The 17,718-nt window shown below is 43.3% G+C and overlaps 1 protein-coding gene across 1 annotated transcript in view; it reads left to right on the top strand.

Annotated features, from left to right (window-relative positions):
* Nucleotides 1-1,965: 1,965 nt before the first annotated feature.
* LOC106579688 (zinc finger CCHC domain-containing protein 2) overlaps nucleotides 1,966-17,718 on the top strand; it is a 76,030-nt gene continuing 60,277 nt past the window's right edge. The window contains exons 1-2 of the mRNA XM_014159820.3: nucleotides 1,966-2,934; nucleotides 16,267-16,408. Of these exons, the coding sequence (XP_014015295.3) occupies nucleotides 2,170-2,934; nucleotides 16,267-16,408 (907 nt within the window). The 5' untranslated portion in view covers nucleotides 1,966-2,169. The remainder of the gene's footprint in view (nucleotides 2,935-16,266; nucleotides 16,409-17,718) is intronic.

Consider the following 17,718-nt stretch of genomic DNA (forward strand, 5'->3'; position numbering starts at 1 on the left):
GCAATGAGGCAGTGATCGCTGAGATCTTGGTTGAAAACAGCAGAGGTGTATTTAGAGGGCAAGTTGGTTAGGATGATATCTATGAGGGTGCCCGTGTTTTACGGCTTTGCGGTGGTACCTGGTAGGTTCATTGATAATTTGTGTGAGATTGAGGGCATCAAGCTTAGATTGTAGGATGGCTGGGGTGTTATGCATGTCCCAGTTTAGGTCACCTAGCAGCACGAGCTCTGAAGATAGATGGGGGGCAATCAGTTCACATATTGTGTCCAGAGCACAGCTGGGGGCAGAGGATTTTTAAAAGTTGAAGTTCAAATTGTTTGGGCACAGACCTGGATAGTAGGACAGAACTCTGCAGGCTATCTCTGCAGTAGATTGCAACACCGCCCCCTTTGGCCGTTCTATCTTGTCTGAAAATGTTGTAATTAGGGATGAAGATTTCAGAGTTTTTGGTGGACTTCCTAAGACAGGATTCAGACATGGCTAGGACATCCGGGTTGGCAGAGTGTGCTAAAGCAGTGAATAAAACAAACTTAGGGAGAAGGCTTCTAATGTTAACATGCATGAAACCAAGGCTATTACGGTTACAGAAGTCATCAAAAGAAAGCGCCTGGGGAATATTAGTGGAGCTAGGCACTGCAGGGCCTGGATTCACCTCTACATCACCAGAGGAACAGAGGGGGAGTAGGATAAGGGTATGGCTAAAAGCTATGAGAATTGGTCGTCTATGACGCCCAGAATAGAGAGTAAAAGGATCAGGTTTCTGGGGGCGATAAAATAGTTTCAAGGTATAATGTACAGACAAAGGTATGGTAGGATGTGAATACAGTGGAGGTAAACCTAGGCATTGAGTGATGATGAGAGAGATATTGTCTCTAGAAACATCATTGAAACCAGGTGATGTCATCGCATGTGTAGGTGGTGGAACTGAAAGGTTGGATAAGGTATAATGAGCAGGTCTAGAGGCTCTACAGTGAAATAAGCCAATAAACACTAACCAGAACAGCAATGGACAAGGCATATTGACATTAAGGAGAGGCATGCTTAGCCGAGTGATCATAAGGGTCCCGTGGGATTCAGACAGCTAGCCGGGCCATAGGTAGCAAGCTGGCAGAAGATGGAGGGAGGTCTGTTTTTAGCCACCTCGTGCGTTTCCGTCTGTAGATTAGTGGGGTTCTGTGTAGTAGGGGGGACCAGTCCAATTGGCAAAATAGTTATAGTGGCCCAAGAAAATTGTCCGATAGGCCTAGTCAGATAGCAGCCAATAAGACAGCTAACGATTAGCGGGCCGCAGATGGGTGTTCAGGTTACGTCGCGACGGAGGAGCCAGTTATATGTTGAAGTCTACAGGGATTATCAAGGATGTATGATTAAATCTGACATATTTCACATACAGTAGGGTACTGTGGTCTTTAGCCAACAGGAGTGAAAAAATATCCTGGCCTTGGTATTATGCATGTACTACTTATGCAATGTTGTTTGTGAGCCACTAGGGGTCAGTGTTGTCTAAAGGAATATCTCTCTCTCTCTCTCTCTCTCAGGCCCATAGGAACAATAATTATAACACAGTAATAAGACCACCATCATGTAAAGTGTTAAACAACACAGGATTTACATGCATAGATATCTAAATCAAGAGATCACATATTTTAATACACACATCATTTTTACTTCTGCATTAGGCCTAAGCATTTTGAAGGGATACATGACACTGAATTACTACTGCAATAAATTGAGCAATGAATACTAACGAAATTACATAATATAGGCTTGTCATTTCATAAGTTCCTACAGATTCAACATTAAACACATGTAAAAAATGTACCACTCTACAAATTGTACTTCTACCTACATTGTAGATAAATAAAAGATGAGCTCAAGTTGTTATGACACTTTTATTATTAACTAAGTACCTCTCAGCTAACGTTCAGGAGCCAGTCCGCTTCTATAGAATGGAGGAGGGGTTTATGAATGATTGACTGGTCACCAGAGTGCCGTCTACAGTGGAGGAGAAATTAAAACTAAAGCTTTGTCGCCGAGTCTCTCTGACTATTACTGAAAAATTGATTTGATTCTGTTGATTCTGCTTTACACAGCAGTTAGACGATTAAAGGATGTAGCTATATTTAACAGTAATTGTACGCCTTTGAAGCCTTTCCACTCGAGCCGATAATGCTTAATAAAACGAAGCTGCCCGTGAGAACCGCGGAGACAGGAGATGATACGGCCGAGGAACAGCCGGATCTCCATATTCCCACATCGGTCTCTCCCACGATCTCGGACAGGCTCGAAGATTCATCCAGACACACAGGATATCCATCTCAATTGGACAAAGAGACCGTTTTCGAGTGGTTTGGTTTGCATCTAAATCCTGCCAAGCGGATCGAGTTAATGTGCGGACTGCTACATATGTGCCAGCCCCTCGAACTCCGTTTTTTGGGCTCTTGTCTTGAAGACTTGGCACGGAAAGATTACCAAATACTACGGGATGTCGAGATGAGGGCGAACTGTCCGAATGATTTGGGTATTTTATCTGACGTTATCGATCCGGTCGTGCGCTCCAAACTACTGGTCTGCTTGTCTCTTCTGCGATCTGACAGCAAGGATTGTGCTGGAATACTATTTCGGATATTGAACCATATGGATCTCGCCTTGTTTTACAAAAACTATGCCGGTTATACTGTTTCTTCCTTCAGGGACCCGTTCCATCCTTCGTGTGTGGACGGGAAAACGTTCAGGAGAACCGAACATATTTGCGGGCGTCCAAAAGAGGCAGCGGTCGGACCTTTGGAGCAGTTAGCTCTGCTTTTCACTATGGCCTCATTGCACCCAGCGTTCCCGTTTCATCAAAAAGAAACCCTTCTAGTGCAGCTGGACAAAATCAAAGTTGCCACAGAGGATAATAGACAGCAGAATCAGTACAGAATAAACGCCCAGGTAATATTGATTAAATAGTTGGCTATTTTGTTAGCTAAGCTAGCTAGCTAGCTGACTAACTTTCAAGAGTTTTGGACCCGTGCTAGCTAGCTATTGTTAAGGTAGCTAGCTAGCGTTGAAGTTTACATATTATATCTAGCTGGCTACCAGTTAGCTGGCAAATAGTACGGTAAAGTAGACAGCCAGTTAGCTAACTAAATATAATTATTTATTAGCTCGCTAACGTTAGCTAGCTAGTTTGGCCATTTAGCCAAATAATGGTACTGTAGCTAGCCAACATGGCCACAACAGGTTAGCTAACGTGTTAGCTACACCGAACAAAAAATATAAACGCAACAATTTCAAAGATGTTACTGGGTTACAGTTGATAAAAGGAAATCAGTCAATTTAAATAAATGAATCTGGTCCTAATCTGTGGAGATCACATGACTGGGCAGGGGTATAGGCCCACCCACTGGGGAGCCAGGCCCAGCCAATCAGAATAACCCCCCCCCCACTAAAGGGTTAGGGTTATTACAGACATAAATACTCCTCAGCACCCCCCTACCTCAGACCATCCTGCAGGTGAAGAAGCCTGATGTGGAGGTCCTGGGCTGGCGTGGTTACACCTGGTCTGCGGTTGTGAGGCCGGTTGGGTGTACTGCACAATGCTCTAAAAAGGAAGTTGGCAACAGCTCTGTTGAACATTCCTGCAGTCAGCATGCCAATTTCACACTCCCTTCAAAACATGAGACATCTATGGCAATTGTGTTGTGTGACAAAACTGCACCTTTTATTATCCCCAGCACAAGGTGTACCTGTGTAATGATCATGCTGTTTAATCAGCTTCTTGATATGCCACACCTGTCAGGTGGATGGATTATCTTGGCAAAGAAGACATTTCTGGGATTTTTTATTTCAGTTCATGAATAATGGAACCAACACTTTACATGTTGCGTTTTTATTTTTGTTCAGTATATATAGCCAACGTAGCTCGGTAGACTACTGTAGCTAGCTAGCTAACATTAGCTAGTTAACTTGGTGATGAACGCTAGGCGTGTAGCTAGGAAAATTTAGCTAGCTAGCTAACGTAGGCAAGTTGTGAATCTCTTCATGCTATGTGACTAAGTACAGTTTCGTCCATATTCATCCATCTCTTAATGTTCCTGATGTTTTAAAACCAAAATTCTGCTACGTTACGAGACCAACGTGTATGCAAGAAGTAATTTCATGCTCTGGCATTTGACAGCTGGGAGAAGCAAAAGGGAAAGTTAGGGATGGGCATTGCCCTTTGACAACACAGCTACAAATTTTTTTTTACCTTTTCTCAGATTCTCTTGCGTTTTGTTAGAGCATATGCTTTAGTAAAGGTTCACAAACTAGATAAACTGGCATATAGTGAACCGACAAATAGTAGATCAGATAAGCTGCAGCTAAAATGTAGGCTAAGTGCATCCTGTTTTTCATTCATGAGAGAGAATGAGAGAAATTGTAGTAGGCCTGACTATAATAACAAACACACCAGTTTATGCTTTCCTTTCAAAATAACAGTGTTGCTTACAATCTTGGATGAGTTTCAGTTGCTCTATTGCCCTGAATATAAATCCATCTGCCACATAATCTCAGGGAAAGAAAGTTGTTGTAATAAGCAAGAAAGTGGTTTTGCATGAGAACTCTCCCTGTGTTTGGGGGGGGGGGGGGGGATTTACACAACTGGGAAAGTTATTCCCTTGAATCTGTTCACCGATTTTTCCCGAATTGTGAGACTTTCCAAATTCCGTTGGCTCATTTTGACAATGTAGATTAGGTTAACCCAATGTTTTACAAAAGGCTGAAATAGTATGGCTAGTTCTCAACGGTTGACATTTGACAGATGGGGGAAGATGCAGTATTTGTGCAGATTTAATCTGTTTTTGCACCAAGGATTAACATCCTCCTCTGACTCATATAGCCTACCTTATTCAAAACAGTAAGAACAGATTTTTGATCTGTGCTCATGTGGCAATTCAAAAAATGAAATCACTACATGTGAGGACAGAGTCCAGGCTTTATTTACGGCCTACTATGAGTTGATTAGACATGTCATTCACTGTGTTGAAATGGACATAAAGCTGGATCACTCCCCATGCCACTGTTTGAAAGAACACCACCTCACATACAGTACTTTTTTGTGGCTTTAAAAATGCAATATGTACATTTTTCGCAATATGTACCAAAATCACATAGAAATGTGATCTATAGATATGTCATTCTCCATGAAAGCAAGTCTAAGAAGCGGTAGTTCTATACTATGTGCGTTATTTCTATGCTTCCCATTCTTAAATTGCATTTTTTTTTCTTTTCTTATTTTACTTTCTCTCTAGATATGGCAAAACTCCACTAAAGAGGTCTCTAACTTAGCCATATCAGCCTCTGTTAGGGATGTGGCTGGCCTCGTCCCGTAAAACGGCCTGGTGGGGAAGTTTATAGCAGAAGAATAGCTAAATAGGGGTGGGAACCCGGTGTAACTCACAACACGTCAAATCAATCAAATACCTTGCTTGAGTGGAGCACCAACAGTGCTCAGTAGAATAGTGCAACAGTGCATGAGGATGGCCCGGGAAATCGCTGATTAAAACAACAGAGTTTCTAAACCCAGAGGCACAACATCCCGAGACTTCCAGGAACGCTTGCGAAACAGACCAGGCAGGGGTTTGGTATTCGAGAAGTCAACATGCACACTAATCATTTGTTTATTAAACTGATTATGGCAGAAGGTGAAATATAGCATTAGTCATGTAAACACCTTACTCTGTTTATCTTAATCGGCGTAAGGTCCTAATCGAAGTAAGCATATGCCGATTAAAACAGATGGGTTTTCTGAGGAATCTTTTTAATTATTATGACCTGTAAATCCTTAAATCAGAGTTACAGCAACAACAACTAAAAATTATTCCTTAGTTGTTCATTTTTTTGGGGGATCTGATGGAACAACGTAGATTCAAGCCAATGTTTTAAGTAGCTGAACATGTTATTACTCCAACCTTGTAAAAGTGACAAACCGACACGTTTTGAATTATAAAAATAAAAAAAAAAAGGACTTTGTATCGACGAGTGAGTGCCTTTGATTTGATGGCCTGCACATGGGCAGTTCAGCTCGAGATGACCGTTAGACCCCATGACGTGTTTCTAGCCAGGAGTTTAGCTAGCCAACGTCTCCATTACATCGCCTACAAGTGTGATCGGGGATTTCTATTGGAGAAGCAGTTTTAACCTTATCTTCATACCAGTGGCAGTCGATGCCGTTTAAGATTAGGGAGGACGATTGTTTAAAAAAAAAAAATATTATGAACATGGCCTTATTTCTGTTACAGCATATTGGATGACTGTCATTCATATTCCATTCACCCAGTTCAGTGTAACAGTGATGGGTTTAGGATACTGTCCTTCATATTCACCCAGTTCAATGTAACAGTGATGGGTTTAGGATACTGTCCTTCATATTCACCCAGTTCAATGTAACAGTGATGGGTTTATGATACTGTCATTCATATTCACCCAGTTCAATGTAACAGTGATGGGTTCAGGTTACTGTCATTCATATTCCATTCACCCAGTTCAAGCTCCCTCATGCATTAAATCTCCATTATTCATTAAAGCTCCATTTTGCATTAAAGCTCCCTCGTGCATTAAAGCTCCCTCGTGCGTTAAAGCTCCATTATTCATTAAAGCTCCCTCATGCATTAAAGCTCCCTCGTGGATTAAATCTCCATTATTCATTAAAGCTTCCTCGTGCATTAAAGCTCCCTCGTGCATTAAAGCTCCATTATTCATTAAAGCTCCCTCGTGCATTAAAGCTTCATTATTCATTAAAGCTCCCTCGTGCATTAAAGCTTCATTATTCATTAAAGCTTCCTCATGCATTAAATCTTCATTATTCATTAAAGCTCCCTCATGCATTAAGCTCCCTCGTGCATTAAAGCTCCCTCGTGCATTAAAGCTTCATTATTCATTAAAGCTTCCTCATGCACTAAATCTTCATTATTCATTAAAGCTCCCTCATGCATTAAGCTCCCTCGTGCATTAAAGCTCCCTCGTGCATTAAAGCTTCATTATTCATTAAAGCTTCCTCATGCACTAAATCTTCATTATTCATTAAAGCTCCCTCATGCATTAAGCTCCCTCGTGCATTAAAGCTCCATCTTGCATTAAAGCTCACTCGTGCATTAAAGCTCCATTATTCATTAAAGCTCCGTCATGCATTAAGCTCCCTCGTGCATTAAAGCTCCCTCGTGCATTAAATCTCCATTATTCATTAAAGCTCCCTTGTGCATTAAAGATCCCTCGTGCATTAAAGCTCCCTCATGCATTAAATCTCCCTCGTGCATTAAAGCTCCATTATTCATTAACGCTCCCTCGTGCATTAAAGCTCCATTATTCATTAAAGCTCCCTCGTGCATTAAAGCTTCATTATTCATTAAAGCTCCCTCGTGCATTAAAGCTTTCTCCTACTAACGTTACAGCATTGTTGAGTTAGGTATTTGTTAAATGTTTATTTTCCCGTTGTGATGATGATCGGGACCTGTTTGTGGTAGTTTTGTGATAACAGCACTGTGATTTGAAGTTTCATTTTGTGAAGACGAAAAAATTACTTTGGTTATGGATTTTTTTAATTAACATTAAGGATCCCAATTTTGTTCACACCCCTATCCGCTAAACCCTATTCTAGTCGAGGCATTTAATGATGTCACAGGGGACTGGTTGTGCTATTTCTGACTGTACAAAAGGCCACTGCAAACCAACCCCCAACCCCCCCCTCCCCAATACACTTTCTAGTTTTTATGGAGGATTTCACAAAGAGTTATGTGCTGTGCTGCGTGTGAGGCATTCGGTCCTGTGGCCTACTGTAGTGCAAGCCTGGCAACTCTACAGGGAGGACGAGGTTATGCCAGAGTGAGGGGCCTCAACCATGCTGTGAGCCAAGGGCTTGAAACCAATTGAGCACTAAGGTGACTGGACGAGTGGAGGCCAGCCAGGATCTTTCAGTTTGTTGATAGGGAGGCATTTCCTTCTTGGGGTGCTGCATGTTAAAGGGATAGTAGGATATTCTATTTTTCTACTTACCCAGAGTCAAATTTGTATGTCTCTGTGTGCAGTTTGAAGGAAGCTGAAGGTAGTCTTCAAGTCATTGCGCTAACGCTAGTTAGCAATGGCTCACGAAACAACCTTCAACTTCCTTCAAACTGCACGCAAATAAGGATCCCAATTTGCCAGAATCAAACACTATCCCTTTAATAGGGTGTCATCTCCTCATTTAACACAGTGTCCTCTCCTCATCTCCTATCTCCTCATTTAACAGGGTGTCATCTCCTCATCTCCTCATTTAACAGGGTGTCCTCTCCTCATCTCCTCATCTCCTCATTTAACAGGGTGTCATCTCCTCATGTCCTCATTTAACACAGTGTCCTCTCCTCATCTCCTATCTCCTCATTTAACAGGGTGTCCTCTCCTCATCTCCTCATTTAACAGGGTGTTTTCTCCTCATCTCCTCATTTAACAGGGTGTCCTCTCCTCATCTCCTATCTCCTCATTTAACAGGGTGTCCTCTCCTCATCTCCTCATTTAACAGGGTGTTTTCTCCTCATCTCCTCATTTAACACAGTGTCCTCTCCTCATCTCCTCATTTAACAGGGTGTCCTCTCCTCATTTAACAGGGTGTTTTCTCCTCATCTCCTCATTTAACACAGTGTCCTCTCCTCATCTCCTCATCTCCTCATTTAACAGGGTGTCATCTCCTCATTTAACAGGGTGTCATCTCCTCATCTCCTATCTCCTCATTTAACAGGGTGTCCTCTCCTCATCTCCTCATTTAACAGGGTGTCATCTCCTATCTCCTCATTTAACAGGGTGTTTTCTCCTCATCTCCTCATTTAACAGGGTGTCCTCTCCTCATCTCCTCATTTAACAGGGTGTCATCTCCTCATCTCCTCATTTATCAGGGTGTCATCTCCTCATTTAACAGGGTGTCCTCTCCTCATCTCCTATCTCCTCATTTAACAGGGTGTTTTCTCCTCATCTCCTCATTTAACACAGTGTCCTCTCCTCATCTCCTCATCTCCTCATTTAACAGGGTGTCATCTCCTCATTTAACAGGGTGTCCTCTCCTCATCTCCTATCTCCTCATTTAACAGGGTGTCCTCTCCTCATCTCCTCATTTAACAGGGTGTCATCTCCTCATCTCCTCATTTAACAGGGTGTCATCTCCTCATTTAACAGGGTGTCCTCTCCTCATCTCCTCATTTAACAGGGGTGTCCTCTCCTCATCTCCTCATTTAACAGGGTGTCATCTCCTCATCTCCTCATTTAACAGGGTGTCATCTCCTCATCTCCTCATTTAACAGGGTGTCATCTCCTCATTTAACAGGGTGTCCTCTCGGCAGGTAGCCTAGCGGTTAGAGCGTTGGGCCAGTAACCGAAAGGTTGCTAGATCGAATCCCCGAGCTGACAAGGTACAAATCTGTCGTTCTGCCCCTGAACAAGGCAGTTAACCCACTGTTCCTAGACCGTCGTTGTAAATAAGAATTTGTTCTTAACTGACTTGCCTCATTAAAATAAAGGTTAAATAAAAAAATCTACTCACCTTTACTGATTTAAACAAATTATTTGGATGAAAGCTAATTCCTTACGGTTTTATACTTGCAATGCAGGCCTGTCTTTATATTGGAGTGGTGCTTGTCAAAGATGACCACTGTGTAGGCTATTGGAAAAGGACAAATAACAGACATCCATGATTTTATTTGCTCAATACTTTTAACTTGTCGTCATGGTCACATCCTATTTCCACTTTTTTATTTATTTAGAAAGCCAATAATGACATGGTCCCGTGTGGCTCATGTTGGTAGAGCATGGTGTTTGCAACGCCAGGGTTGTGGGTTCGATTCCCACGGGGGACCAGTACGAAAAAGAAAAAAAAAAGTATTTAATGTATGTATGCATCTGGATAAGAGCGTCTGCTAAATGTAAGAAAATGTAGTACAGTTTAAATTAGTGATGGGGAACAATGTATACAGTTACATGTCACAATATTATTTTGGACGATATTATATCGGTACTTTGACTCCAAGCATCTATACCAAAATAATAATAATAATAATAATAATAATAATAATGTGTTGCTAGGTAGCGTTAGCTAGAGCTAGTCGGCTATACCTGCTCCAAAACTCAGGTATTTTTCATCCTATACATTGTTTTACATTTTTTTAAACTAAATGTCTGGCCACTCTACAGGGAGATTCCCAGCCCTAGTTTTAATAGAGTACTGTTGTTGGACAGTCATCCATGTTGACTATAGTGTTGATGTCCAACTGAACCACTTAAACCCACTAGACCGTTGAAATAGCTGCATCTCTGTGCGCGCCTGCCTAATGTCATTTAGCCGCTAGACCGTTGAAATAGCTGCATCTCTATGTGCGCCTGCCTAATGTCATTTAGCCACTAGACCGTTGAAATAGCTGCATCTCTATGTGCGCCTGCCTAATGTCATTTAGCCACTAGACCGTTGAAATAGCTGCATCTCTATGTGCGCCTGCCTAATGTCATTTAGCCACTTCACCGTTGAAATAGCTGCATCTCTATGTGCGCCTGCCTAATGTCATTTAGCCACTAGACCGTTGAAATAGCTGCATCTCTATGTGCGCCTGCCTAATGTCATTTAGCCACTAGACCGTTGAAATAGCTGCATCTCTATGTGCGCCTGCCTAATGTCATTTAGCCACTAGACCGTTGAAATAGCTGCATCTCTATGTGCGCCTGCCTAATGTCATTTAGCCACTAGACCGTTGAAATAGCTGCATCTCTATGTGCGCCTGCCTAATGTCATTTAGCCACTTGAAGAGAGTTTGATGCCAGCAGCACACAACCTCACAACTCACGTTAGCTTACGTTCTCATAGCCAGCAATTATGATCAGAAGTAGAGATACCGCTGAAGTGATATGGTGTTAGGTTTTAGTGTGTTGATTTATATATATATATTTTAATTTTATTATTTTTTATTATTATTTTAATGTATTTTATTTTATGAACACAACAAATACAAAAACAGAAATATACAAACAAGAGGACATAAACCTACCAGACAGGGGTATTACATATCCAGATACATTTTCAATTTGTCAAAAACGTTTATGGTGCGTATTGCTTTTTTGTTTTTACATATACTGATCATTTCAAAATAATATTTAATTTCTATCTTAAATAATGTGAAGAGGGGTTTGTTCTCTGCCCAATTCATTTGATAGATAAAGAATCTACCATGAAAAATAAACAAATGAACAATGAAAGTTAAATCAGGGTCCATATCATTTGGATCAAAATAAAACATAAAATCAGAGTCTCTCAGATGAACATTAATAGTAGTTTATTTTCTTTTAGTGTGTTGTTACAGCGAACACAGTCCCCATCCACCCGCTCCACCCCCACAGTTTAGCAGCTAAGAAGGGTTCAGTCACCCAGACTAACTACACAATGATCACTTTGCCACGCAGTCCATGGTACACCAAGGAAATCTGATCTGAACACAATTGAACCTTCCAGTACATAAAAGTTTACTAATGGCTCAAGTACTGGACACTGTTTAGCCAAGGTTACACAGGTGGTAATTGCTTGGGTTAGGATCAGTGTTTTTTTGACCTGACACTACACAGCTGTTTGATCAAATCTTGATGATTAGTAGATTATTTTTAATTAGCTGTGTAGTGCAAGGGCAAAAAACAAAACATCCCCCCCTTGGGGTCCAGAGGACCGAGTTTGGGAAACTCTGAGTTAGATGGTCTGGATCTCTAGCCTTTGCTGCTGTGTCCAATCAATGTACAGGATATAGAGGACAGTGTAAACAGAAAAGTTGCAAATCTAATGTCGAATAGATTAAGATCTTGCTGCACATATTTAGGTTATTTTGTAAGTGTAAACAGGCTCATAGATGGACTCATAGAGGGACTCAGAGAGGGACTCAGAGGGACTCAGAGGGACTCAGAGAGGGACTCATAGAGGGACTCAGAGGGACTCAGAGAGGGACTCATAGAGGGACTCAGAGAGGGACTCAGAGGGACTCAGAGGGACTCAGAGAGGGACTCATAGAGGGACTCATAGAGGGACTCAGAGGGACTCATAGAGGGACTCAGAGGGACTCAGAGAGGGACTCAGAGAGGGACTCATAGAGGGACTCAGAGGGACTCAGAGAGGGACTCAGAGGGACTCAGAGAGGGACTCAGAGGGACTCAGAGGGACTCAGAGAGGGACTCAGAGAGGGACTCAGAGAGGGACTCAGAGGGACTCAGAGAGGGACTCAGAGAGGGACTCAGAGAGGGACTCAGAGAGGGACTCATAGAGGGACTCAGAGGGACTCAGAGAGGGACTCATAGAGGGACTCATAGAGGGACTCATAGAGGGACTCAGAGAGGGACTCAGAGAGGGACTCAGAGAGGGACTCAGAGGGACTCAGAGAGGGACTCAGAGGGACTCAGAGAGGGACTCAGAGAGGGACTCATAGAGGGACTCAGAGAGGGACTCAGAGGGACTCAGAGAGGGACTCAGAGAGGGACTCATAGAGGGACTCAGAGAGGGACTCAGAGAGGGACTCAGAGAGGGACTCAGAGGGACTCAGAGAGGGACTCATAGAGGGACTCAGAGGGACTCAGAGGGACTCAGAGGGACTCAGAGAGGGACTCATAGAGGGACTCAGAGGGACTCAGAGGGACTCATAGATGGACTCCCTCTCCAGTACAACGTGTAGTTCATTTTCCAGTCTGTTGGATGAAAAAAGAGTGATGACGTCCACTGACTGACTGACTCGTTCCAGAAAATATCCCTTCATGACTTCATGGTGATTCACCTCTCCACTCAGCAGCAGATGTCGAGTTAATGCGAAATGAAATCAGCCCAATTTTAGACCAGTTGTTCCTGGACCTGCAACATGTCAAATGAAAAGAGGGAGGAGATGCTGCATGAAAGCAAAGCCCTTCAAAACCACCAGCAGCTGATGTGGTCCCAGTGTTGTTCGGCATCAATCAATATGCCACTGCCACTTAAATAGGACCAAGCTAGGCCATATATCGTTCTGCATTTGAATGCCAGCAATGATTGTTTTTCCCCTGGTATATTTTATTTGAAGTATATAGAACTAGGCCTTTGGGCTGTTGCGGTGACCGTATTACCGCCACACAGGAGGTCACGGGTCATGAAGGCAGTCAATCAAATTCAACGTGACTGTTTAGTCACGTTAATTAGGCTTCTCTAAGCTCTGATGCTGCTGCTGGTCATTAGTAGCCTATCAAACCTGCTAACTGCCTGGTACTCAGCACTCTATTATCCCTCTAATCACTCTGACATCAATGCAAATATGATCTAAAATCTAATCAAACACTTTATGAGAGCTCAGGTTGCGCAACATTTATATAGGCTATGCAATTGCGCAAGAAAACAGAGTGATGGCAGCTAATAGAAAGAGGAGGATCCCATCAGCTTTCTATAGGCTAGACCTACTATATTTATTTCTCAACTTTCCTAATATTAAGCTAAGCACATATTATCACTTGTGAATGATGCCTAGCATAAGAAACAGCCTTTTTAGTTGTGACTTGTTCAGTCATAGTTGCACACCTCATGTAGCCTAGCCCATAGGCCGATATGTTTTAATAAGGTTTGTATCACAACTAAAGAAGGCCAAATAACTTCTTTAAAATTAAGCACATTAATCCTCTTTACAACGGATGTAGAGCCTAACTGGCATATATAAGCAGCGCGCAAGTTTGGGGAAGAAAATGTTTACCATAAAAATGCGCCTTTATAATAAAAGCATTATATGCATGATCACATTTGTGGTAATTTTTGATAATGTTGCTTTTCCGCTAATGGACAATTTGAGCCTACTGCCATGTGAACATTGCTGCGCTAATATTGTGAGGAAATAGCCAAATAGTTTATCAACATTTTAAGCTAAATGTTCTGATCTGTTGCGTCAGCCACATTGCGTAAAACATTTTTTGGGGATGCTAATAGTTTGATCAATTTGGGATGTATTGCATCCCACAACGATCCCAGACAATCTTTGGAATATTTATTTCTCGCACAGAATAGAATATGCACCGCGCAGAGGCATAAACTGAACAAGTTCCACGGACATGTGACTAACAGAAATGGAATAATGTGTCCCTGAACAAAGGAGGGGTCAAAATCAAAAGTAACAGTCAGTATCTGGTGTGGCCACCAGCTGCATTAAGTACTGCAGTGCATCCTCCTCATGGACTGCACCAGATTTGACAGTTCTTGCCGTGAGCTGTTACCCCACTCTTCCGCCAAGGCACATGCAAGACATTTCTGGGGGGAATAGCCCTAGCCCTCACCCTCCGATCCAACAGGTCCCTGACGTGCTCAATGGGATTGAGATACGGGCTCTTCACTGGCCATGGCAGAACACTGATATTCCTGTCTTACAGGAAATCACGCACAGAACAAGCAGTATGGCTGGTGGCATTGTCATGCTGGAGGGTCATGTTAGGATGAGCCTGCAGGAAGGGTACCACATGAAGGAGGATGTCTTCCCTGTAACGCACAGCGTTGAGATTGCCTGCAATGACAACAAGCTCAGTCCGATGATGCTGTGACACACCGCCCCAGACCATGACGGACCCTCCACCTCCAAATCGATCCTGCTCCAGAGTACAGGCCTCGGTGTAACGCTCATTCCTTCAACGATAAACGTGAATCCGACCATCACCTCCGGTGAGACAAAACCGCGACTCATCAGTGAAGAGCACTTTTTGCCAGTCCTGTCTGGTCCAGCGACGGTGGGTTTGTGCCCATAGGCGCCGTTGTTGCCGGTGATGTCTGGTGTGGACCTGCCTTACAACAGGCCCACAAGCCCTCAGTCCAGCCTCTCTCAGCCTATTGTGGACAGTCTGAACACTGATGGAGGGATTGTGCGTTCCTGGTGTAACTCGGGCAGTTGTTGTTGCCATCTTGTACCTGTCCCGCAGGTGTGATGTTCGGATGTGACGATCCTGTGCAGGGGTCTGCCACTGTTAGGACAATCAGCTGTCCGTCCTGTCTCCCTGTAGCGCTGTCTTAGGCATCTCACAGTACGGATATTGCAATTTATTGCCCCGGCCACATCTGCAGTCCTCATGCCTCCTTGCAGCATGCCTAAGGCACGTTCACGCAGATGAGCAGGGACCCTGGGTATCTTTCTTTTGGTGTTTTTCAGAGTCAGTAGAAAGGCCTCTTTAGTGTCCTAAGTTTTCATAACTGTGACCTTAATTGCCTACTGTCTGTAAGCTGTTAGTGTCTTAACGACCTTTCCACAGGTGCATGTTCATTAATTGTTTATGGTTCGAAGCTAATCTTGTCTGCTACATGAAGTAGTGTAGCCCACATCCATTTGGCATAGCCAGAACAGGACCTAACATAAGGACATCTCAGAGTATGCTATTTGGTTCTTCTGAAATAGACTACATTTTCTTCATATCATGCTTCTTTAGACCGGTCTAAAATAAATAAGGGATTTATTGTGAAGGTGTAGGGTATATTACATGGATTTATTAGACTTTTTAAAATGTAAATGTATCAAAGGTCTTCAATCAGTGGCTTGTAGGGAAGCCAGGAGATGCTAAATGTGTTTATGTTAATTAACGGTTAATTACCGTGAGGCCCCGACAGTTATTTGCTTGACAATCGCCGGCTGACAATGTTTTTCGTGACCGCCACTGCCCTACTAGGGCTAGGCTATTGCTATTTTGATACGGGCCTACTAGTACAAGTTCTACTGGATCTGAGAGGTTTGTGTTTTCACTGATACGCTGGGGGCTGAACTGTGCTCTGTTCTCCCCTGACCTTCAGCGGAGGCTAACTGTCAGGCTGTGTTTGTCAGCTCCTAACTGATAGCAGAGGACCAAAGCCCTGACTGACCCCTTCTCATGGGCTGCAAACAGTGTGTGTGTGTGGGCGTAAGTGTGTGTGTGGGCGTAAGTGTGTGTGTGATGTTCCCGTGCGTCCGCCAGTGTGTGTGTGGAGGCTAGCTGCTGTCATCCACAAGACAATTGTTCAAAGACTACCTCATTAACAGCGCCGTGGGTCCCTGAAGGACGATAGCGTCACCACGACGATAGCGTCACTATGACGATAGCGTCACCAGGACGATAGCGCCGGCGGCAACGTTTAATATTAGAACAGATAGCACACCTGACAGATGTTCTGGGAGCTTGATAGTTTGATTCATCTTGATGTCCTTCCTCTGTGGGATGTCATCATGTATTTAACTGCCTAAGTGCAGCTGCGGTGTTGAAGGCTTTCTACTCACTAGTTTCTTTGTGTTTCCCAAGGCCCAGAAAGCAGAGTACCTGGGCCCAGCTGCCGTCACCACTGAAGCCAGTCTGGATGAGAGGACACAGGGGCAGAGACAATGTGCCAGTCAGACACCACCCAGCTGCAGGACACAGCAAGGAAGCAGAACCCAGAGGGAAGGTACGCCGCAGACAGACAGACAGACAGACAGACAGACAGACAGACAGACAGACAGACAGACAGACAGACAGACAGACAGACAGACAGACAGACAGACAGACAGACAGACAGACAGACAGACAGACAGACGTATACAGTACAAACACTCACAAACACAGCCACAGTCAGCTGGGAGGCGAATGACAACACAGTCACATACACATTATAGTCTAACACACACTACTACTACTACTATTACTGTAAACTAAGTCCAATAAGAATTAGGGGTGTAACGGTAGACGTATTCGTATAGGAACTGTTTGGTACGAGGACCTCGGTTCGGTCCACACTGAAACCGAATGAATGCATAAAAAAATAGATTCAAAAAAGTTAAAACCCTTGGACTATAGGTTATGTCTACGCTGCATTGTATTCCTCGAGTAAATGTGAGCTAAAAACAATCTAAGAAATGTCCGTCTATTCCATTAAACAGCTAGAGCCTATGTGTACGTTGTAATCAAAATTCTAATCTTAACTGTCGCATTTGAAACGGTCCTTTTGTTGAGGCACAGCTGGGAACTGGGTTCTCTACGATGGCGAGCAGTGGGGTTGACAAAACAGGAGGATTCTCCATCATCATTTAAATCTCCAGTTCGGGAACATTTTGCCTTTGGCGAATGACAGAGAGTTTGGTGGATGCCAGGAGAATGCTACCTGCCCGAATGCATAGTGCCAACTGTAAGGTTTGGTGGAGGAATAATGGTCTGGGGCTGTTTTTCATGGTTTGGGCCCCTTAGTTCAAGTTAAGAGAAATCTTAACGCTATAGCATACAATTACATTCTAGATGATTCCGTGCTGCCATCTTTGTGGCAACAGTTTGGGGAAGGCCCTTTCCTGTTTCAGCATGTCATTGCCCCCTTCCACAAAGCGAGGTCCATACAGAAATGGTTTGTCGAGATCGTTGTGGAATAACTTGACTGGTCTGCACAATGCTCTTGTGGCTGAATGGAAGCAAGTCCCCGCAGCAATGTACCAACATCTAGTGGAAAGCCTTCCCAGAAGAGAGGAGGCTGATATAGCAGCCAAGGGGGGACCAACTCCATATTAAAGCCCATGATTTTGGAATGAGATGTTCGACGAGCAGGTGTCCACATACTTTTGGTCATGTAGTGTATATGGAATCAGGAACAACATTACTTTTGTATTTTCGCGATAACAGTTGCCATTTATTTCTCCCACCGTACCGAAACCGAAGTGACACCAAAACCGCAATACGTACAGAACTGTAGGTTTGGTGAACCGTTAAACCCCTAATAGGAATGTATGTGTT

This window comes from Salmo salar, chromosome 19 (assembly GCF_965601325.2).
Source record: "Salmo salar chromosome 19, fSalSal1, whole genome shotgun sequence".
In the NCBI taxonomy this organism is placed as follows: Eukaryota; Metazoa; Chordata; class Actinopteri; order Salmoniformes; family Salmonidae; genus Salmo; species Salmo salar.